The sequence below is a fragment of the Leptodactylus fuscus genome, chromosome 6, assembly GCF_031893055.1.
Source record: "Leptodactylus fuscus isolate aLepFus1 chromosome 6, aLepFus1.hap2, whole genome shotgun sequence".
NCBI classification, from domain to species: Eukaryota; Metazoa; Chordata; class Amphibia; order Anura; family Leptodactylidae; genus Leptodactylus; species Leptodactylus fuscus.
In genome coordinates this window covers 24,223,762-24,248,090 of record NC_134270.1, presented here as the reverse complement: position 1 = coordinate 24,248,090, position 24,329 = coordinate 24,223,762, and the positions used below count along the sequence as shown (strand labels likewise).

The 24,329-nt window shown below is 44.9% G+C and overlaps 2 protein-coding genes across 2 annotated transcripts; one reads left to right on the top strand and one right to left on the bottom strand.

Moving 5' to 3' along the window:
• Positions 1–223: 223 nt before the first annotated feature.
• Positions 224–4,841, bottom strand: MRPL20 (mitochondrial ribosomal protein L20). Its single transcript, XM_075278438.1, has 4 exons — positions 4,713–4,841; positions 3,493–3,603; positions 1,198–1,275; positions 224–752 (listed from the first exon to the last, which is right to left on the bottom strand). The coding sequence occupies exons 1-4, from the start codon at positions 4,797–4,799 to the stop codon at positions 579–581; spliced, it is 450 nt and encodes a 149-aa protein (XP_075134539.1). The 5' UTR covers positions 4,800–4,841; the 3' UTR covers positions 224–578.
• A 352-nt stretch (positions 4,842–5,193) lies between these two features.
• Positions 5,194–20,702, top strand: LOC142210448 (uncharacterized). Its single transcript, XM_075279581.1, has 12 exons — positions 5,194–5,301; positions 7,823–7,926; positions 8,741–8,867; positions 10,238–10,342; positions 11,923–12,018; positions 12,853–12,927; positions 13,995–14,102; positions 15,947–16,006; positions 16,838–16,881; positions 18,363–18,443; positions 19,190–19,545; positions 20,379–20,702. The coding sequence occupies exons 2-12, from the start codon at positions 7,915–7,917 to the stop codon at positions 20,572–20,574; spliced, it is 1,260 nt and encodes a 419-aa protein (XP_075135682.1). The 5' UTR covers positions 5,194–5,301; positions 7,823–7,914; the 3' UTR covers positions 20,575–20,702.
• Positions 20,703–24,329: the final 3,627 nt, after the last annotated feature.

The following is a 24,329-nucleotide window of genomic DNA, read 5'->3' as shown; positions in this document are numbered from 1 at the left end:
ACACAAAGAAAAAAAACAAAAAACAGCTTTAGGGTCGGTTCACACATGCTGATGTGTAACGTCTGCAAGCAGTCCGCATGAGGACCCTCCCGAACGGAATACAAGCGCAACTGCAAGCGCTTTGCAGTTCAAGCGCACGGGCCCCATAGACTATAATGGGGTCCGCGGGCTTGCCGCACACTGCCCGCACGAACGATTAGTACGAGCAGTGCGCAGCAAGCCCACGGGCCCTTATTATGCTCTATGGGGCCCGTGCGCTTGAACTACAAAGCGCTTGCAGTTGCGCTTGTGTTCCGTCCATAGGGGTTCTCATGCAGACCCTTACGGACGGAACACATCAGCATGTGTGAACCAGCTCTTACCCAGGTAAGTGCAGGGCGTATACCTCATATATGGCTATGACCTCATAGTAAGTGTTGGTGGTAACTTCTTGCAGCTCCCCGGCCATGGAGGTCGGTGTTCTTCTATAGTATAAGAAAGTGAATACCAACCAAGAACTTGGAAATGGAGCAAATTTCCTGCAAGTATACAGACATACAGATAGGCCCTGGCTCAGCTCAGTCAGTCAGTTTTTAGCACTAGTGATAGTGCACCACCCGAGAAAATATTCCTTCAGGTTCCTTCCCATCTCCGAGCGCAGAGACCAATCCTTCTTGTCCTCTTCTCTTAGCCAGAGCCGCCAATGATTTGAAGGTCTTGGGTTCGCAGATGGCCAGATCAGACATGACCTTCCTGTTTAGGGCCACCTGACTCTGAAACATGACAAGGAAAAGAGTAATATGAATCTTAAAGGGGTTGGTCAGGGTTTGTTTTTTTATGGCTGATGCTTAGGCCATATGACCTAAACCATCAATATCCAATCTGTGGGGAGGTATATGGATGAGCTACATGGATGAGCCGTTTCGAGCCACTTCCGACACCCGTACTATACAGTACACAGCGCTGCAACTCAGCTCTCATTGACATCAAAGGGAGCTGAATTGCAGTCATGGCACCCATTTACTATAGAGGGACCTGAGCCAACTGTTTCCGGCTTCATTCTGTGTATAGTATCCATGCGGGGGCCGGCTGTTCACCCCCTTCCCTCCGATCAGATACTTATGGCATATCATAAAGATAGGCTATAAATAAAAATCCCTTTAAAATACAACTATAGTAATGGTATTAATCCTATAGCTCAGGTTTTATAAAACTTACTTTTGCCAGATTGGACACAAAGTGCGGGTACTTTATCCCGTGTTCCTGGACAGCTGCTGTGATACGTGTTATCCATAGCTGAAAGGAAGCAAGTACAGATTGTATCACTAGATAGTAATGCTGTATGGTGTATACTGTACAGGTGTGTTCAGTGTCAGTCAGCAGCAGGAAAGCTTCATAGAAAGTGCAAATTCTTAGTTTTGGGCTGCTGTCTAAATCTGACCACACAATTGGCCTTATTCACATGGCTGTGAAAAACAGTCACGCAATGAGAGTGAATGTGTTTTCACATGTCTAATTTATTCTGGGTGGGCAGAATAAAGGATCAGTTATAGGGTTGAGCGATCATGTTCGGAAAAGATTGGATTCCGATCGGCGATTGAGAAAATTTCACGATCGCGATTGGAATTCCGAACATGATCTTTTTAGGTTGGATCGAGATCGGTACTATTTCCCACAATGCTTTGCTTAGCCTTCACACTGAGTATACGCTCTGCTCATTCTGAGTAGAGTGTATACTCAGTGTGAAGGCTCCACTGCGGTTCCATAGGAATGAATGGAAGCAGCCGGCACACAGCCTTAACCCCCTGCGCACCGGCTGCCTCCATTCATTCTAATGGGAGATTAAACTAAACATCTCTAGTAGCTACTTACCTCCAGAGATGGCTGCTCCGCTGCCCGGTGTTCTCCTACTTCTTCTTCGCCTCGCTGCCGCTCCACGCTGCTCTTCTCGCTGCCACCGCCTCCCAGGTTAGTGTTTAAAGAGCTAGGAAGGCAGGGCTTGTGGCGTGACGTCTCCCCTCCCAGTACCCGCCCACACTCTCCTAACCTGGGAGGCATGGGGCGGTGAGGCGAAGAAGAACGAGAACACCGGGCACCGGAGCAGCCATCTCTGCAGGGAAGTGGACACCAGGGGGGACTAAGCAGCCAGAGGATTAAAAAAAAATCCTCTGGCTACTTAGTGATTCACTACACAGCATGGATTCTAACAATTCTTAGATTCCATGCTGTATAGTGAATAGGATTGCTTTTAAAATCCGATCTCCGATTAATAAAAAAAATCCCATTGACTTGCATTGGGATCGGAATTGAGATCGAGATCGGGTTCGAATGAAAAATGATCGGAAATCAGATTTTAAAATCGGTCCTGAAAAGTCAGGATTGGCTCAACCCTAGTCAGTTATAAAAACGGACATGTTCTATTTCTGTTTATTTTAATGGACACGCCGACCCAATAGAAATCCACGGGACTACTTGTAACATCAGAGTTACGTCCATTAAAACCAAAGCAGAAGGAATCAGATACACCTGATGCAGGACTGCAGTAGTTGCATGGAAGGAGCAGCTGATCTGTGGGGGTCCTGGTTGTATGACCTATCCTTATGACCTATACCTTGTTTCTTTGATGAAGAAACTTCTGTTTATAGTTTGCAGTGGGAGGAGAAAGCGTGCATGGAATATATCAGACTCCAGGGTTGGGCTAACATCGATTTCATTATTCAGTAATATTAGATCCGCAGGGGTTCAAAACCCTGGACCTCCAGAGATCAGCTGCACCGGGACATGTGTAATGTGTAGATGCCTGGAGGTGTACTGCTCAGTCACATACAAAGTGTAGTGGCAGCTTTAGGTACTGCACCGCAATTTCAATGGAACCGCACTGCAATAACTAAAGCAGTCACTATAATTTGTAGAGAAAGTGCCAGCACAAAAACATTACTGGGAGCCATGATGTCCCGCAGCAGCTGATCTGGGGGGTCCTGAGTGTTGGACCTGACCCTCACAGATCTAGGCTAAGGCTAGGCCATCAATATTAGAAAGTGGATAACTCCTTGAATCCAAATAACCTCTGAAGAAGTTGCAACACTCCCAAGCACTGACACTATTTCCTGTGGTACAGCAGCAGCTCAGTGCAATTCAAGTGAATGGGACTGAGCTGCAACGCTGTTCTTGGCATTCAGCGTTCACCTGAATGATTCAGACTCCTTCACCAGCGTCCTGGGTGTTGCATCCACACCATATCGATGACCTATCCTAAGGACGGGCTATCAATAGTTAACTGACTGAAAACGCCTTTAATGTTGTGCAGACAGATTCACCACATGGAAGGGTTAACAGAATGGAGAAAGCAGGGATTTGTGCTGCTGGAATAGGATATGATTTTGTTGGCTACATATTCTAAGAGAGTATCCCATAATAATTAGAATGATTAGGGCACCTATGAGTGACCGGCAATTGTCACTCCAGTCTCTATGTCCATATGTCACAGCGGGACACAGATACGTTCTCATTTACCGTTCTCATAATGTGCTTCTTCGCTCTTCTGGCTTTCGTTGAATACACAAAGGCTCGGCGCACAGCTCGTACTGCCAAACTGTAGCAACGATTTTTTCTTCCACGAAAATGCTACGTATTAAGAGAAAAAAAAGAATGAAAGACAATGTCATATGCAGAGATCTGTTCTACTGGTCTTACCACTATATGCAATGAAAAAGGATTGAAATGCAAAACCTTCACCCCCCCCCCCCCCCCCAGGCACATATGTACGACACAATGGCCTGTATAGAATGTACAACATGTACTGCAAAATAGAAGATAGAAGAGCTCTTCCATCTCCGCCCAAGTAAAAGGAAAATGTTACACCTATCGGTAAGCGAGAAGGAAAAACTCCTCAGGTCCTTGAAGGGCTGGTCTATCTAAGGCTGAGTCTGGACCAAAAAAAACCCATCTGAATTCAGCCTAAATCTATCCCTTCACAGATTTGTGTGTCTCCATGGATACAGGGGGATATAATCTGATGTAATCCAATGCAGGAGTAGTCTGTATATTGGATAGTAAGACATGAGGGCGCATGGGAGCTGCATACTTGGAACGGTTAACCATGTTTAACCCATTAACTGACATTTTTTTTCTATAAATATGGGAACTACATTGTGAAAATGACCTCATGGGTGCAAGGCGATGCATACACGCGATCAGTTTCGGTTTCCTATCATGGGTGACATCCTGCTGGAACGCGTGAATCTTCTGTTCCTCAATGACACGTAGCATTCGTGGGCGGGTTAAAGTACCCCATCCCCAATTGAGGATCATGGCAGTTAATGGGTTAAGGATCTTAGTGGATCCATGCATCTCTTTTCAGTGGAAGGATTACAGGTAGGGTTGAGCGATCGGGAAAGATCGGATCCCGATCGGCGATCGAGCAAATTTTACGATCGGCTGGAAAATGATCAGAAATCATTTTTTAAAATCGATCCTGAAATCTCAAGATCGGCTCAACCTAAATCCAGGATGTGATCAGTCCTAAACCCACATCTACCCCAGAGGCTCCTTATACATCTCTGTAATATCAGGCCCTCATATCACATCAAGGCCTTCAGGCATGCTGAGACTTGTGGTGCCTCTAAGCCACTTTGTCATTCAGAGCCTCAGTGATGACAATGAGTCCATGCTGTGACATTACTGCAGGGAGGGCAGCATGGCCTGAATGTCCCCTCCGTCTTCCCGTCACTCACCCTGGCATGTTGCAGCACCTCCTGGACCTTCCAGTAACGATCAGGACCCCGACTCCGGACCCATCGTGACAAGCTCAGAAACACCATGTTGTGCCCTCTATGAAGGTTTCTAGCTGCCCTTAACAAACATGGACGCCTCTGACTACTGTGGCGTGTGTGATAAACGTCACGATACTTTTTTTTTTTTCTTTAAAACTTTATTGACAGATCACAAAGAGAACGTGCGCACACTTACAGCTTTGTCCACTGGAGGCAGTGCAGTTGTTCTAGCTGACTGTACGGCCACATTGCTCTTGCGCCATCTAGCGGGGCAGCACTGTATGAGGAACTGGGACAACATCGTAGCACGTTGCTATGAAGCGACTACAACAGAAGACATCGCGCATGCGCATCTTCAGATTTTTTTTCTTCATACTAAGCTTGTACTCGTAGAGCTGCCGATTGCTTACTGCGCACGCGCGCAAGTTTCCTACGTCGGCTTTGCAAAGGTTTCGCGCATGCGCATTCTTCTTCCAGTGTTTCTAATGGACAAGAAGTGGAATGTTGTGTATCCAAGCGGTACCTCTGCAATGTGAACAGCTTCCTGCAGGTCAGTTATGGGGTGCGGTTGTATAGGGGGTGTGTGTGACTGAGTGCATGGACGGGCAGGGTTTGCACCATTACACCAGGCTCTAATACATGATTCCTTCCTAAGCACAGTGTTAGTACCTGACTTTATGGTTGCCTTGTGTGTGCTAGTGTATGGACAGTGTACATGTATACTTTATACCCTATAGAGAAGTTGTACATATGGCGGCGTCCGCCTCTGCTCACGCCATGTCCTGTAATGTATGACATAATGAACGTCGTCCTACGTTGTATCCGGTCGCTCTCACATTGAGCTGCGCAGCAGTGTACACACTGGGGACATTATAGCACTGGACAAAGCTATGGTCACAGTTACTTTTACGTAACCGGAGATGGTCATGTCACCCTGTGACTCCCTCAACCATGTAAGTGAATGGAGGGGTCTGTGACTTCGAATGGGTTGCGTTCCTTGTACCGTTGGGCTCGCAATGCCACACTATTCACTTATATTGGGTGAAGGAGTTGCAGGATGACATGGCAATCTTTACTCGCACAACAGGTGTTGTGGCCGAAGTCACCGCCGTGTATCCCTAGGCTAACAGGGACGCCATTGGATAGACTAGATTAAAGGGGATATGTGACTTCTAATATTGATATCCCATCCTTTAGATCTGAGGGGGTCTGACTGCGGTATCTACACTCGCACTGCTTTGGTAGGAGTGATCTGCGGGGGTCCCTGGTATTGGACCTCCGCAGATCTACTATTGATGGTCTATTATAAGGATATGTGTCAAACTTAGAAACCAGGACTGTCCAAAGACTGTACTTTATGTGACTTCCTCCGTGCATATGCTTAAATCAGATTTCCAGTTTCTGATACTGTTCGCCTATTCTTAGGATAGATCATCTGTTTTAGGTTTGCAAGGGTCTGACAGCTGAGACCCCTGCCGATCTTCTGTGCAGAACAGCGAGGTAATGTTTACGTTGCTCACTCGCTGTATGATTTAGAGCAGGTTTTAGTACTGCAGTGCTGTGCCATTGACGTCTACAAACCATACAGCAAAAGAGCAGTGCGACTCCCGCCATGTAACTATTACGAGGAGACACATTGTCCCTGAATAGCTCATCTGCAGGGGTCTCAACTGTTGAACCCTTGCAGATCTCATATTGATGGCCTAGTTCATCAGTATTAGAAACCGGATCACGCCTTTAAACTGGCTCCGGAAGTTCCAGGCTGCTTTTACTATAGTTACACAGCCCCAGTAACACAGGTGAAGAAGGGAGAGGAGATGGGGCGACCCGGGGAATGGGGTCTGGTTCAGATCTCATGACCCAGGGTTGGAGCCAATGTGGACACCAAGATCATGGGGGAGGGCAGTCACTGACTCACTTCACCCATTGGACTCTGAAAGCTATATGTGTTTTGAACCGGCTCCATACTGTACTGCTGGTAGACTTGGCTATATTTTCATGGCCAGTACGATCATGTTATGTAAATGGAATGTCATTTTGCTATGCTAGACTTGGGATAGGCAGACTCTGTTGCCGATATCAATAAATAAATTTTAAAAAAATCAAAGATGAGATATTTGGTGTTCGGTCCAATAACTAAGGGTGCATTCACATGGAGTAACGTGCCGCGTGATGTGGCACGTATACGGCGTGTGAGACTTTGCGTGCCATAAAAGCTCCCATTGATTTTGAAGGGAGCCTGGATCGTATACGCCGCGTTATTTTGCAGCCGTGATTTTCTGGCCGCAAAATAACACGGCGTATACGATCCAGGCTCCCACTGAAATCAATGGGAGCGTATACGGCGCTCAAAATCTCACACGGCGTATACTTGCCAGGTCACGCAGAACGTTACTCTGTGTGAATGCACCCTAAGGCTGCTAACCCCTATGTAAAGGTCATATAACTGGATTTGCTGCTCTCATACAGAGTATAGAATACGTCCATATTTCAGTTTTGTGGACCGGGTTCTTCCATCTGCACTGGATGCTCCATTACAAGCTTCTGTTAGTAAAAAAAAATCTGTACAACCCCAGGCTCCGTATGCACAGTATAATGCTCCTGAGGGCTCTCACACTGTACAATACCCCTTTGTGACCTCCACATTCTGTATAAACTCCCCCTTATACCCCCATATAGTATAAAGCCTCTTTATGTCGTATTATTCTAATCGGCGCCCCATTCCGCCAGTCTCTGTCTCCTGTAGACTTGTATTCCCATCCATACATAAAACCGTACAAGTCACATGGCCTCCTCCACTGTGGTGTGATGTGTATAGTCGTCCTCCTATGTGGACGGGAACACTGTCTACAGGAGACGCAGGCAGAATGGGGCATACTGGGAAATTGTTGTTCACGTCCCATCACGGACATATGTGTGACAAAATACAACTTTTTTTCTTATACAATTCTAGGGGTATTCCATCCCTTTTAATGTTCTGGCAAAATGCTTGTCTAAATTGTCTAAATCTCCCTATTTCTTATGTTAACCAGAGACCTTTTCATTGAATTTCCATCTTCTTTCTATTTCAGACATTGGGGTCTCATGTCTTTCCTGAAGTTCCGTCTTAACTAGATGTCATTATTTCCCCACTTGAGGATATAAGAAATTGGACGTCTGCAGAATGACTGTTCAGGTAAGAAAGAAGTGAATGAGATTCGGCCTTATCCCATAAGACATTGCGGGGAATAAAGCACCATTTTCCTTATAGATTTAATAAGAGAAGAAAAACCACAGACAACAGCGCAATGAAAACTCTACAGAGCAAAAAACGCCATGTGATTTTCCAGGTGTTTTCTCTGCAGCATTTTTTAGCTGCATTTTACTATGTGGGTCCTGGGGCTAAGGTATCGTGTTTTGGAAGTGCAGAATTTTTGCCTGCTTTTTTTTTCTGCAGTATTTTTTAGCTGCAGTGGGGCCTTAGCCTTGAGGCCCGGGCTCCATATTGTGAAAATGCCGCGATTTTTACAGTACCTAGAAAGTAGATCCAATTCTGGCTAATCCCATCCACACATTGCAGAAAAATATCCTCAGTGGAAATGCTGCGATTTAAAAAAATGTTTTGGAAATTGCAGCATTTCCACTGTGGGTATTTTTCTGCAATGTCTAGATGGGAGTCGCTATTCTCATCCACTTTGCAGGGACTGTAAAACGCCACACGGGGCCTCGCCCTTAAAGTGATCCCGTTGCCCCCAATGTTGCATGACACAGTTGCAGTGTAGCCTGGAGTAACCTCATTCATGACTTGACACCAATTCTAAAAGTTAGCAGAAATCCTGTAGCAGCCCGGTGCGGTGCGGCCCAGGCCTGGGGTTTTGCTCCCACCCTAGATGGTGTTCCCCAGCTCCCATACTTTCCCAGTAGATATGGGGGCTGCTGACCTCTCCCACTTTTCCAGGCATCACCCTTGTGGGCTCCCCTTAATTATTAACCTTTTGTATGTTTTATAGGGTCCCATTACATTCCAAGATGTTGCCGCTTCTTTTACAGAACAACATTGGCTGTACTTAGCGGATTGGCAGAAGGAGATTTATAAGAATGTAGTAAAGGAGATCCAAGAGGCGATAATGTCCCTGGGTGAGTCTGTACACATGGCAATCTTTTTGTTCTGACTTTTTCTCCACTAGGGGTCCTTTTGCCCACTGTAAATGGAGCCTTTGGTGACACATGTCGCTTCTATGGGACTGCCAGAGATGGCTAAGTAAAAACGCTCAGCTATTCCCAACAGTCCCATAGAGGTGAATGGAGTGAGATCGGTCAGACCATTCTGGCATCCATTTCCTATCCTGTGGATGGGGCTAAAAATCTAAAATGGGACAAACCCTTTAAATGTGTTTTCCAGGAACTTTTAAATGATGGATAAGTTACGGGGCAACACGGTGGCTCAGTGGTTAGCATTGCAGCCTTGCAGCGCTGGAGTCCTGAGTTCTAATCCCACCAGGAACAACATCTGCTAGGAGTTTGTATGTTCTCCCCGTGTTTGTGTGGATTTCCTCCTATTCTACTAAGACATACTGATAGGAAGAAAAAAAATGTACATTGTGATCCCTGTATGGGGCTCACAATCTACATTAAAAAAAAAAATTGATGCATAGGTAACTAATTGAAGATCTGTGGGGTCTGATACCCTGGACCCAAGACGACTAAAGCTGTAATGGCGCTACTTGTGCGCCTCTTCAGCTTCATTGGTCATGTGACATTATGTTCGTTTGTCACGTGGCCTGATTGCAGATGTGCTGTGACACCAAGCACAACCACTAGACTGATGTATGGCGCTATGTTTGGTACTGAAGTGGCTGCAGTGCTCACCCTAATGCTGCGGCTACTTCACACAGTTGATCGGCTGAGGATCTGGGTGTTGGACCCTGCTGATCTTTAACTGCTGATCTATTCTATGGATAAGTCATCAATTATTTAGCCTGGAATACCCCTTTAAGGGAAAGGTTTTTGTGCTCATATCAACAGGTATTAAAGGGATTAGGTCTTCAGACATTTCAGGAGCATAACTCCTAAGGGTATGTTCACACAGCTGAATTTCAATGTCAAAATGTTCTCCAAATTCCTCCTGAAATCTGCCTCCCATTCATCTCAGTGGGGGTCACATGGTCACATTTATAAGTGTGATGTTCGTTTCCCCCTTATAACTTCCATTGAAATGATAAGAAGGCAGAAACCTCCTACTTGGCTGGTGTGGAATATGCAAGTTCTGAAGAGTCTATAGCGAAATGTGGTGAAGTAGAAAAATTCAGCTTCAAATTTCCAAGGATGGGTTTTTTCAGCCTGTACAAATTGCGCTATGTGAACATACCCTAAGACTTCTGTAAATCCATCAAGGAAAGGTTGCCCCACTTTTTACAAAGAGGTTCCAAGACCTCACTGGGAACATGTAGGGAGGTATTTGGTTTCCATCTCCTGGGCTCCACTAGAATTTTCTTATTATTTTGCAGGTTACATCATCATTAATCCGAGCATTGTGTTCAGTGTTAAAAGGCAGGATAAATCTTCCGTTCGTGTGGACGATCGCTTCATAGAAAGGAATGCACGTGCCGGAGGTAAGTGTATTATACATTAAACTGGGCACTTGGTAGAAAGCAGTTTCTTTTAAAAAGACATGCCCCTAAGGACGAATTATAAGGGAAAAATAGGATCTACAGGCTACAAGAAAATGGCCGCTTACTTACTGTGTAAACGGCCATTTTTCTCGTGGCCGCGGGCATGCGCAGTCTGCTCTGCCCAGCGCCAGAAGAAGACGTGTGAAGAGGACGTTCCTGATGAAGATGGAGTCGGCGCTGGAGAGTTCTCTTGCAGCATTGGGGGCGCCCCCAGTGCTCTTTGATTGCTGTGGCCCACCCCCAGTGCTGCGAGAGAACTCATTTTGCATAGCAACAAAAACCGGGATTTCTACCGAACGGCGGTGCAGAGAAGACACCTAAAGGTAGGAGAAGAATAGCCTTTTTTAAGGCTGTTCCGACGTGTTAACGAGGAAAAAATTGATTTTAATGATAGAATCCCTTTAAACTGAACATTAACCAGAATAACGCGTGTGATTTTTGTTTGATTTGATTACAATATTTGCAGTTTCGTTCGGACCAAACATGTCTGAACCAAATCTACTATTATAATACATTGGGGGTCCCTTCAGACCCAAGAGTATAATAAGCTGAAGCCTATGGTAGGTGATCAAGCATAAAACAGTGTAAGGGCTAGTTCACACGTGAACTGCCCGCGCGGGTTTTGACACAGAGAGAGACGCGGCGAGACGCGTCTCTCTCTTGTCAAAACCCGCCCGCCGCGACCATCGCTGTCGCGGCTTAACCCTCTGCTGTCGGCTCAAATGAATGAGCCGACATAGGAGGGAGCTGCGGGGGGTGGAAGCCGCACGACTGAGACAGCGCGGCTTCCGCCTGAAGAAAGGACATGTCCTTTCTTTTCTCCGCTAGCAGCAGCTCGCCGCTAGCGGAGAACAGAAGCCCGGCGGTCTCCATAGACCACCATTATAAGGGGAGGTTTTGGACGCGAAATCCGCTGTCAAAAACCTCCCCTTATACTCACGTGTGAACTAGCCCTAACTCGCCTCTCCTGGGCTCCGGCGCATCTCACTGCTGTCTTTGGGGTGTAGTCAGGGGCTCGCGTCTATGTGTCACAATGTCACATGACAATGTCACATGATGCTGACACATAATCACAGGCCTCTGTGGTCCCTAAGGTCAGTCAGAGGTGCCAAAGACAGCAGGTTGTCTGGCCGGAGCCCAGGAGAGGTAAGTAACACTGATTTTTTTTGTTTGATCATCTCGCCTCACCTATTATATGTCTGTAGTAGTCAGTGTAAAAGTGCCCATATAAATAAGAAAAAAGCCAACAGGACCGGCAGACTCTCTGATGGGTATAGCATTGGCTTACTCCTTTGTCTCTATAGGCAGAATATACACATTCAACCAAACTGAGCATGCAGGTTTATGGGGGAGCTGGAAGGAATATCTGTCGGAGGAATAAATGTTGGGCTGACTGCTGTTGTAGGTGTGTGAGCATCTTATCCGTGACCCATATTAGTCGGCCTCTTCCTAGTTGGTTCACAGGTAACCATAGGTTGCATTCGTACAATGGTAGACCGTCTTCATGTTTTTCTCTGCAGACATTCCTAATCTTTTACTGAAGATAAAAGACGAACTAGCAGAAGAAACCCCAATTGATGTGGAGAAAGAGCCGAATGTCGCTCAGCATTTCCCACGTGAGTTTACAAGCAAAATGAGGTAGACTTCCTAATCGTGTGTAATACTCAGACCAGGGTGTAATACTCATCACAGTAGTTCATGTTGGACGGTGCATTTGGTGCTTAGTAGACACTTCTGTCCATCTGTATGCCACATTTGCGGGCGCAAAATTACGCGCGTTATACGCCCGTAAGCCGACACATTGAAATGAATGGGATCTGTTTTGAGCGCTCACACTCTGATATGTGTATACGTGTCAGAATGCGTGCGCGTTAACTCCGTGTGAACTGTGCATTACTAAGACTTCTCACCATTTGGGCCCTGCTCTGTTCCTCTTCCATCATTGCGAGTCCCAGGTGAGTATCTATAAGCGCTCCTTGCTTCCATTTTTAATCCTTGCGCCTTGGGCTTGTATCCTGCAGTTTTGGAAGCAAACTGAACCCCTCCCTCTCTCCTTTTGGATTTTGAAGATCAATGAGATTATGCGTATGGAGAACCTCACCTCTTTCCCGCAGGACACTGTTGACACGTTTAACAAAACCTTGTTCTACTGGATGACGTTCCAACGTACCGGTGAATACCAGACGCTTCTCGGGCCTGGGCCTTCCCCGTAGTCCTATAGTGGGATGCTCTGGCCTTTATAGCTAACTGATGTGTCACCTATCTAGGGCTATTCTTGACCATCTGGCAATGTGGGGACCCGGCCTAAATGTAATGTAAAGCAGATTAGGCTCCATGCAGATGATGGTTTTTACAGCCGTTAAGAAGATCCTTTTAATGGGTATTTTTTTGGTTTAGAATTTTGTTTTGTTTTTTACCGCAGCTCTAAAAATGTGATTTTTGTGTTTCAGCAAGTCCTGCCATGACATCGGCTTCTTTCCTAAATGTAAGAATGGAGAATGCAGCGCATGGTCAGACGCACACGAGTGAGTATACCCATCTTCAGAACATGTCATGGCATCCGCTGGTCACACGCAGAATAACTCAGTGTTTTCCTATGGTAAAATACAACTGTGCACAACCTTGCAAACATTCCAAAAATTTAGTTTAGAATTTAGTTTTTATTTTTTGTGACCGTGATCCATATCCTTGTTTCCCATAGGAAAATACTGAGGCCATATCTTGAATATTTAGAGATGAGCGAGTACTGTTCGGATCAGCTGATCCGAACAGCACGCACGCATTGAAATGAATGGACGTAGCCGGCACGCGGGGGGTTAAGCGGCCGGCCGGCGTCAAAGCAGAAGTACCAGGTGCTTTCATTCATTTCAACGCGTGCGTGCTGTTCGGATCGGCTGATCCGAACAGTATTCGCTCATCTCTAATCTTGATATCTTGTGGCTTCTATGTGACCTAGTATTTCCAGGGTGCCCCAATTGTTTGGCTTCTTCTATACAATGTACATTATTTTGCTTGCATAGAATGATCAATTTAACCAACACAATCAGGATTGTAATAGGAAAGTAATGTAGACTGCACCGCGCTGGGAGACACCGGAGCACCAAGGACAGGTGAGTCTGTTTTTTTGGGTTTTTTTCACCTCATCCAGCCTAATATCAGCAACACAGAAGGGGATTCTGTATAGTGAGAACACTGAGGCTACGGGAATCTCTGCCCCAGGACGCGGTGATGGCGGACTCATTGTGCAAGTTCAAAGAGGGTCTGGATACCTTTCTCGAAGAGAACAATATTACGGGTTATGGGTTCTAGATTTTGTTAAGGGCAAGTTGATCCAGGGTTTTCTACTCATTGCCAGATTAGAGTCAGGAAGGAATTTTTGTCTCCTGAAATGCGACAATTGGAATAGGATTTATTAATTTATTTTTTTTTACTTTCTTTGGATCAACACTGTAGTGTTATAGATTGGACTTGATGGACTGATGTCGTCATCCAACCTCTTCTACTATATAATGGGCAACCCCTTTAAGCTTAATGTTACAGATGGAATTTCATTGTACGTGTTTTGATCTCTATTTTGTATAATGTTTTATAGGTTTTCCACCCAGAAAGTCGTACTCATTTCCTATAAAAGCAGAAGATGACGCATATCCAGTAGAGGATTATTATCGTACAGGAGACGACCCGCGTTATACTACCAGAGGTATGTGTGTTAGTTCTGTTTAGAGCTTTTACAGGGGTATTCCAGAATTTTAATATTGATGGCTTATACATGGCATAGATTATCCATATCAAATCAGTGGGAATCTAACACCTGACACCCCCTGCCCCCACAGCTGCTGAATGAAGGTGACTAGCACTTGGGCTACATAGCATGGCGGCTGCGCTAGTACGCTCTGACTGACGTACGTGGCATTGAGCAATTACAGGTGGCTGCAGTGCTCATCTTATCGTTGTGGTCTCTTTAATAAGTTGATAGTTGGGAATGCCGGGTGTCAGACCCCCACTGATCTAAGTATAGGCCGTCAATATAAGGGAGCCTTCACACGGAGTAAACGCACGTGTATTTTTGCAAAATACAGGTGTAAAAATACACGTGTAAAAATAAGACTCCCATTGACTTCAATGACATTTTACAGGCGTATAAAAAATATCATTGAAGTCAATGGGAGTCTTATTTTTACACGTGTATTTTGCAAAAATACTCGCCCGTTTACTGCGTGTGAAGGCTCCCTAAAGCTCCTAGAATACTCGTTACTTAAACTGGTAAAAATGTTTAATTAATTTTTGTTGTAAAAATTACTAAGTTTTGTAATCTACTTTATATCCTCAGAGATGTGTGGTATTGTATACCACTGGAAAGATGGTAGTGTGCTGAATTCAGTACATTGTCAGCTTTGCCGGTACGCACCCAGGTGGTGGAGATATGGTGCTGTTAGTTTCACCGCTTATATTCCTCCATTGTCAGAAGGGTAGGCCTTACAGCCTGGCAGCATTGCTGGGCTGTGATGAATGTCCTCTTTGACAGTACAAGGCTATGAAAGAGTACTGTCGGGAGGCGTTCCTCACAGCCCAACAATATGCTAATCTGTAAGGCCCGCCCTTCTGACAGTGGGGGAACATCAGTGCCGAAACTAACAACCCTGATGTCTCCAGCATCGGGGCACATAACAGGAAAGCCGACATTACTCTGAAGTCAGCTCACTGTCAGCTTTCTAGTTGGTATATAATACCGCACATCTCTGAGGTCTAAGGTCTTGTTTAATGGATTTTAAGTCCTACACTGAAGTCCTAGTTGAAAACACAGGTGAGACTGGGAGAAGCTGCCTATAAATATACTAATCCTGACTGTGGTTTCTGTTCCAGAAACAACAACTATAGAACCGTGACCTTGTGTCATAGAACACATTGAATCTTCTCTTCATATGACACAAGAATTACTCTTCTAGGTTTTATAATACCTGAGCTATACATGTGACCCCTCCAGCTTCTCTGCATTATACTAGAGCCCCTAGTCTAGTGTGGAGGAGGAAGAATCTATAGGAGCCAGAAAGTGATCTTAGCACATGAGTCTATGGAAAGGAGTCAAAATCTGTCACCAATAATGTATATTACTACATTTAATAATGATACAAATGCTGTCAGAATTGGCTCAGTGTATGTGTTCTCTATCCAGAAAGGGGAATAGTCACTGGAGGACACCTCTGGCAGCTTATCTACATGGTGGACCAATTGCTGGACCCTTCTCTCCCCTGACATCTGCCATTGGGGATGAGTTGTATCATTTCCATACACAGTGGACCAGTTTGGCCTACACTCGCCTACTGTGTATGACCAGCTTACGTCTGCAGCAGACACTACAGGATAGATATCCTTCCCCTTCAGCATTATGGTAGATTGCTGTCTTCTTCACTCCCTCCTGCTTCCGCCATAATGGATTTTGATGCAATGTTCTGTGCTCAGGGAGGGATCCCTAAAAAATAACCTTTTCTGCACCAAGACACATAATCTTGATTTTTATTGCGTTTATGTATGTGTATTATACAGGCGATGACTTTATTAAGCCTGAATCTGACGAGGAAACCGACACAGACGAGGAAGTTCAAGGTATAGAATAGATTTTAGAAACTTTCACATAAGTTCCTTTTTCTTGGCTGACGTGTGCTGCTCTTTTTTTTTTTAGAGTTTTTCAGCAGTGGCAGGGAATCCCATATCCCAGCTGATGCCGAACATCATAGTGCAGACCTTCTCTTTGTAATGATTGAAGGTGGTTCATATCACCCTTATTTTTCAAAGAGGTTCTGTACCAGCTGAGGGTATAAAAAGAGGACCTTTCACCTCCTGGGGCACATGTGGTGTAATACACCGATAGAAAGCCGGCTTTTCAGTTCTGTGCCCCCGGTGAAGAGCTATCGGTGCAGGTACCGTAGCTCCTCACTGCACTGTACTGTGAGAGGGGGCATTGCTTACCCCAGAAGGTGAAAGTTCCTCTTTAAAGAAGCCCACCAGTCGCCTAGTGTCATGTTGTTAGCCAACTAGACTCTCTAATGTCAAGTGGGTGGTGTCAAGCTGGCGCAGGCAATACGTGACACTACCCACTTGACATTAGAGAGCCTAGTTGGCATATCAGGCACCAAAACTAACTGCACAGATTTCTCAGACATGGTGGGGGCTAAAGAATAAAAAAAATCCAACTGTGCCAGAATCAGTAGTAAAAAAGCATATGCAGCACTCAGAGTTTACGCTTCCAGTGTACAATATTTATTACATCCGACAGAATGAGAAGAATTCAAAGCGGTGAAAAGTCATTTAGTTATTTGTAGTATGGTGCACGTTCCCACAGTGTTTTTCGCAACTTCTTACATAATGCAGAAACCATTTCTTTACTATTACTATTGTGTTATTAACCATTTCCATTTTTTCTCTTGTAAATGTCAGATAGAAACAGTGACGATAACCAGAGCAGAGGAGACTCCACACCTGTAAGTACGGCCTGATCTGTCGTCTTCATGTATGACAAGCCTCTGATAATCCAGATACTTCATCCAATTTCATCATCTACCAAAATCAACTAATTCTTCTAGTTTATGATTGCAAGAAAATCTGACGTGTTGGAAGGTCTACACTTCCTATATCGGCCGACACTGGTATACGGGGCTGTAAATCCTGACCGCCAGTGCTAGGCTATTTTCACAACTTCCATAAAAATAAATAAGAATTACAGAAACAACATGGCACAACCAGGTAGTCATAGGGCGGTGGAGTTGGTAGACCAGAGCATTGACTCCGACTCCTCTACATTCCCACATCGTGACTGCTCCTGCTCCATGGTGAGTCAGAAGCCAATGACTGATTCCTGTGAGAGTAAATATGTAATAAACTACACATCTAATTACATCTAATTAATGATACGTTATCTATAATTGTAGAATAGAATATGAAATAATTAAGCAATTTATTGTGAAGCTAAAGTTGGAGTTCTCCACTGTTATGGAAATAGCATAGAACAAGTTCACACGGGGGTTTTTTGGTCCGGAGTTTGACGTGGAGGCCGCCTCAGATTCTGGACCAAAAAACGGGTAGCCGCGCCTGGATGTTGGTGCAGTGCATTGGCATCCAATCGTGCACTCCGCTCCGGATTAGGCCCAAATGAATGGGCCTTCAGTGTCTTCAGGCGGATGTCACGAGGCGAACCCTTAGTGAAGGTACCAGCTCGACAGATGTGCTCAAATAAGCTGGGAAGGGAGAATACTAAGGAACCATTAGACAACTTTTTTTTTAAATGTAGATTGTGAGCCCCATATGGGCATCTTAATGTACTTTTTTTTTTCCTATCGGTATGTTTTTGTAGAATGGGAGGAAATCCACGCAAACACGGGGAGAACATACAAAGTCCTTGCAGATGTTGTTCCTGGCGGGTTTTAAACCCAGGACTCCAGAGCTGCTGTGCTACAGTGCTAACCACTGAGCCACTGTGTTGTCCCGAAACATTAGAAAACATTTGTCAAATAGAGTTTTATTAAAAATTCATCTTGCTTTGTCTTCTGCAGCCTTCACTTGCTGTCTTATAGTGCGAGCTGCTCTTTCCCCTTCTTACACTGATCGGTCTGTGAAGACTGTGAGTGTTATCTCTGCTGCCCCAGGTTCTCATAGACACTCATTCAAGCTGAATTCTTATCAGTTTGGTAAATTTTCCATATAAATGACTGTTTTCAAGCACTTAGGACAACAGAGATAACAGTCACAGAAGAAACATTCACTAGACAGATCTGTGTAAGAAGGGAAAGTAGCGCAGGCTATAGGAGACCCCTCTAAAATTTGCCATAGATCTGTATGAGATTGTGACTGGTGGGGACACGGACTTACATTATTGGAGTCAGATTCTATACAGCGCTGCAGAATATGTTGGTGCTATAGAAGTAACAGGAAATTTAACTTACTTTTTCTTCTTTTTATTTTTAAGCTGGATATGTTGTCAAAGAAGAGAAAAATTGGTTCTCACATTCATGGTGATCTTCTGGGTTTAGACGACACTGAAGTCAGGGTAGGTGAAAATCTTGTCAATAGCAGCTTAGGGTATGTTAAGCCCGCCACCATTGAGGCCTGTTGTTCTGATCCGTCATAGGAGCAACTTCCGACTGCATTCATTGTAATGTAAAGAGCGTGATGGAAGCTTTAAAACTTCAAAATATGGTTATGTTGGTGGGAAATCCCTTTAAGAACGGTGCATGATTCTCCATTTTTTAATACATGACACTTTTCTGTCTACTTTTGGGGCAGCATTTACATATTTATGAATAGTGTGCCCCAGAAAGAACAGAAAAATACGACAGACTCGACACTTGAAAAACGTGTCCAGAATGGGTGTGTTTTTTTAAAAAAAAAAAAAAAAAAAAATAATAACAGGTGTGGCTTATAATGGGTGTGGCTTACGTTGGGTGTGGCTTATGATGGGTGTGGTTTCTAACTGATGTGGCTTATAATGGGTGTGGCTTATAGTGGGTGTGGCTTATAATGGGTGTGGTTTAGAAGTATCTCACTTTACGACACATTTAGGGAACAGGAAAGAAAGAATATGGCAGAGATTCTCTTGTGCAAAGTAGGGCAAGTATGTCCATGTTTCTGGAGCCTCTCGATCTGTAGTGATCATGTGACCTCCTATATATGGTTTTTGCCTAGAATAAATTGACTGATAACAAGTGACCATAGAAAACCTTCAACTCCATAGTAAATGGATACAACGTTAGACTAAAAACTCCTTCTAATTTTTTTTTTTTATTTTTTTTTTAGCGTGTTCGGATCATGGAAAACACAGTAGAAGAATTTGACTCAGAGCCAGGTTTTCCATTTCATCCGGCAAGTAATGACGGTGTAAAGAGAGAAAGAGCTAAAGTTCCAAGTATCGGAAGAGATATAACAAACACCAACTGGTGTGACTGCGGCCACTGCGATGTCATGTCGTCCTTGGAGGAGTCCATATGTTGCCACGAGATTTCCAGTCTCATTCCACAACTTACCGATGAACGCTTCTGTATTACAATGCATCCAGCCTTCCGGGAGTTGTGTCTGGACCAGGATCGTCTGGATTTTCTTTATAGGTTCTTAGCCAGAATAAAGAGAAAAAATGACATTCTGTATCATCTTCAGTAAGTAGGAGTAACATATCATTAGGTGTCATGTACATGGGGAGGTTTGTTCAGTGGGATTTCCCAGTCAGAACCTGGTCAGGAAACGGGGTGATCTATGATCCTGGGAGTCCCGGCATGACTGCAACGTCCGTCCTGTACTGTATATAGTACTGAGGAGGCAGGGACTCCCAATATCATAGATCTCCATGATGCAAGGAGACCCATCACCTGACTAGGTTTGGATTGGGTAATCTGGCTGATGTGTGGCTGGGATATCCTGGTCTGAATTGCCCCATGTGCCTGGGACCACGTTTCAACCTTGAAACGTAATCTGTCTATCAGTTGCATTTATCGGATTGATCACTTTTGTGTTAATGGGATCCACAGCATCATGGCGTGTTGAGATGCAGTGAGCTAAACTTCCAGAATGCTACTGTACTTACTTTCACAGGAATCCAGTCAGTGGCTTTTTCATGAATTGCACTAGGTTCACATCTGTGTTGGGGTTTCCGTTCTTCGGGTTCACTTGGGGACTTGAAAAATGGAAACCCAATCCACCTATAAAACAGATACCTGCGGCAACCCCAGGATCCCATAGACTATAATGGGGTCTACCACACAACGCAGGTGTGAACCCAACCTTAGAGGGTCTTTACTGCTTCTGACTGACCATGGCTGTCAGCCATTTATGAAGGAGGTGGAAACATAGGAGTCGTAGTCAGTGATTTCACCTACTGATTCCACAGCTCTGGTATATTCTCATACATAGAATAAAACAAACTGAACCTGCAACTTGTATTTAAAAGCCAATGTCTAATACCAAGTTTTTTTTTCTTCTTGCCATTTTCCAGTAAACTTAGACGGACGTCCTACAGAGCCTTTGTAGTATGGGCACATGGCTTCCTAGACTTTCGCAACTATAAGCCTATTCCTGCGTGTGTGGTCAAGCATGTTCAAGAATCTTTGCCCTACCCTGAAGAGTTAAATGTTGGCTATATGAAGATGCAAGACTATCCCGCTGCCATAATGGCGTTGGATCATATTTGATATGGTCATGTTTGTATTTCGGATACCTGGTTTGCACAGTTTTTTACTTATTAAATATTTTTTAGATCCTGTTGTAACTACTGACCTGGTAAAATCGCAGTTCAGGTCCCGGGTAGATGAGTTAGTCCAGTGAGTATTCATTTACTTACCCGGTCCTGGGAAACGCTGATGATGGAGCCCTGGGATCCGGGAACATCACAACAACCTGGGTCATTTGGTCCAAACAGTGTTTTAATTACCTGAGAGGTTGTTGGAACAGGGGATGGAGTGACCAGGGGGGCGGGACTTGTGAGATCGGGAGAACAGAGGATGGAGTGACCAGGGGGGCGGGACTTGTGAGATCGGGAGAACAGAGAAGGCGGGGGGGGGGGGCGGGACTTGTTAGATCGGGAGAACAGAGGAGGAGTGACCGGGGGGGCGGGACTTGTGAGATCGGGAGAACAGAGGATGGAGTGACCAGGGGGGCGGGACTTGTGGGATTGGGAGAAGAGAGGATGGAGTGACCAGGGGGGCGGGACTTGTGAGATTAGAAGAACAGAGGATGGAGTGACCAGCGGGGGAGACTTATGAGATCGGGAGAACAGAGGATGGAGTGACCAGGGGGCGGTAGTTGTGAGATCAGGAGAACAGAGGATGGAGTGACCGGGGGCGGGACTTGTGAGATCGGGAGAACAGAGGATGGAGTGACCAGGGGGGCGGGACTTGTGAGAACGGGAGAACAGAGGATGGAGTGACCAGGGGGGCGGGACTTGTGAGATCGAGAGAACAGAGGATGGAGTGACCAGGGGGGCGGGACTTGTGAGATCGGGAGAAGAGGGGGCAGAGCACTGCTTCAGATCACATGACTCAGGGGTCATGACATCTCCAGAAACCCCCTGAGGGATCCCCCAGGACCAGGTATGCAAATTACTTCTCCCTGAGCAATTGTATTAAACGGGTTTCCTGGGATTAATGGAAAACCCAGGGGTCGCTGGAGGTGGTGTAAAATAAAAAAGAAATTGCATTTACTTACCCCCGATCCTCCGTTGGGGTGCTGTATTCCCTGTTCACTCTAAGCCTGGAAATGGTCAGGCTGGAAATTTAGAAGCCAACCTTAGTAATGTGGCCTATCAGTGATAGTAATAGTGACGCCACCGCCTGTACATCCGAGGTACCCATCATGTTATGGCTGAGGCCGGTGGTCCTATAAACCTCTGCTGGCACCGGACAGAACTGTGAATGCGCCGCCTGTAGACTGGTTCGGGGGTAGGTATCACTTCTCTTTTTCATTATTTTATACCACTCCCAGCCATACCTGGGGTTTCATTCATCCTGGAAAACCCTTTTAATAAATTTTTTCCTCTCATTAACCCCTTCACCGTCAGGACCATTTTTAAACTTTTGACATAAAAAACACGAGAATTATAAAAAAAAAAAAAAAAATCCTATTGTAATTCCATCTAGCGCTAAACAGTCCTGGACTTTTTCATGCAATTTTACATAAAAGTGAAAGGTTTGGTAAGAAATGTTAAAAATTCCTGTGTGGTGTCATGTCTGAACTAAAACACAAAAATGGAAACCGGACGTGTGCATAGGTCATACATGATACAGAGGTACGATGTCTATGAGGCGGATTCTGCTTAAAAATGCAGCTTGCAAAAAACTATGAGGTATTGGTTAGATGCGGGGGTTGATTATAGATTAGTAGAAAAAGACCTGACGTCTGAAAATTGGTCCAGATTTCCGAGCTTGAGCAGTAACTTGGGGTTTTGACTCCTAGCAGTATATATATCTATGATATTAGGAGTCCCTGCACCCCAGTGATATACCATTCACTAGTGATTACAGTACAGGACAGTATGTTTCGAGGAGGTAGCGACTCCTAGCAGTATATGTATCTATGATATTAGGAGTCCCTGCACCCCAGTGATATACTGTTCCATGACTACAGTACAGGACATGTCGTGGGGATGCAGGGACTCCTAACATCATACATGACTATACCTAGGAGTCCATGTTCAGACCAGGAAAATTGGTCACACACACAAACCAAGTTTTAGGGAGGAAACCCCCATTGTGTGGAAGAAGCTTAACTCTAACCCATCTACCCTAGTCAATGGAAGTGTTTAACCCCTTCCAGCCCATGTATGGACATGTAGATATAGGTATGTACTTCTGTAGACAGAGGTATTGCAGTATATTGTACAGGGGATCAAGTGATCTCAGACTCAAGTCCCTTTGTGGGTCAATAAGATATTTTTAAATTTAAAAAGTGTAAAAATATTACAAAAAGGTATAAATTAAAAAAATATCTATCTGTTATCTATCCTGTATGGTGAACGCTGTAAGTAAAATGAATACGGCAATGCACAGATTAATGTGTTTTTGGTTACCCCCCCCCCCCCCCCCCCAAAAAAAAAAAAAAAGCTAAAGAAAAGAGGGACCAAAAACTTGTGCACAATAAAACCGATATAATTTCGGTATCCCCGTAATTACAATGACCTGACGGGAAAAAAAAGCATCATAAAAACTAAATTTAAAAAAAGACCAAATTATGGGGGGGGGGGGGGGGGGGTTTCACATTACCAACCCCCCCCCCCCCCTCCAACTTATCATCCAAAAAGCTAATCAAAGCATTATATGTATCCCCAAAATGGTGACAACTAAAAACATAACTTGTGCAAAGGTGGCTATGTCAACAACAAGAAAAAAAAATTTTGGACATTGATATGAGAGTTTCCTTGAACATCCTGTAGTGTTAATGGCCGGGTGTAATGTTACTATCGATCATCCACAATGATAGACTATAATGGGGTCCGTGTGCTCTCCGTGTGGTGTCCGCACACAACATGTGGACAGAAAAGTACTTTGTGATTTACTTTCCTGTCTGCATGACTCGTGCGTGCAGCACACGGACCCAATTATAGTCTATGGGGTCCGTGTGCTTTCACTGCACACCGCTTGACAATGCATTTGGTATTCCATACACAGGGTCCCCATGCGGACTCCCTGAATGGATTACCAAACGCAGATGTGAACGAGGGGTTAACCAGAACTTCGGCTATTGGTTAAACTGCTGCAGTGTTATATCTTATCACAGAAGACAAAAACCACCAATGAAAAGCTATTGGGAATGACTTTGTCGATGACTTTTCATTGTATTTTATTGTCTGCTGTGATAAGATATGAGGAGGCAGCGCTTTACCCAAGTTCAGGTTAACTCTGCTACATCTGTATATCGGAGAAGATAGTATATAGATGAGGGCCGGGGATAAAAGTCAGAGTCCACCCTGGGAACGCTATCTACAGTGATCCGGGGTTAATGAGTAATCCAGGGCCAGCCATGGATCGTGTGGTGGCGCTATACAGGCAAAAGTAGTGAGTAACAAGACGTCAGACAATACATGGTTTTTCTGCCGTCCCCCCATCATTTCTATTCATTCCCTTTGAAAAAGTATGTGATGTAGCAGTGTGAACAGTTTCCTATGATTGCGGCATAAAAAGAACCTATAGCATCTTCTGCAGACAGAAGACGGAAACCCGACAGACTGTGTCCGGCCGTGAGCGCCGGGGAGTGTCTTGTGCTCTCCACGGCGTAACCGTTTTTTTTTTTTTAAACGGACATAAAGTCCTGCATGCCCACAGGCCATGAAAAAATGGCCGCTTGCACAGTATCGTAAGCAACCATTTTCTCGTGGCCTGTGGGCATGCCCGAGGCCTTAGATGTTACAAGCCACCGCCGGAAGGAGAGGCTGAAGATGACGCTGCTGAAGAAG

What these genes read in the sequence shown, in the direction of transcription:
- LOC142210448 (XM_075279581.1), top strand. An exon ending in CACAGACGAGGAAGTTCAAG is followed by an intron (nt 16,007 to 16,837) that starts GTATAGAATAGA and finishes TGTAAATGTCAG; the next exon opens with ATAGAAACAGTGACGATAAC. An exon ending in GCAGAGGAGACTCCACACCT is followed by an intron (nt 16,882 to 18,362) that starts GTAAGTACGGCC and finishes TTTATTTTTAAG; the next exon opens with CTGGATATGTTGTCAAAGAA.
- MRPL20 (XM_075278438.1), bottom strand. Translation starts at nt 4,799, where the DNA reads ATGGTGTTTCTGAGCTTGTCACGATGGGTCCGGAGTCGGGGTCCTGAT. An exon ending in AGGTGCTGCAACATGCCAGG is followed by an intron (nt 3,604 to 4,712) that starts GTGAGTGACGGG and finishes CTTAATACGTAG; the next exon opens with CATTTTCGTGGAAGAAAAAA. An exon ending in AGAAGCACATTATGAGAACG is followed by an intron (nt 1,276 to 3,492) that starts GTAAATGAGAAC and finishes GCTTCCTTTCAG; the next exon opens with CTATGGATAACACGTATCAC.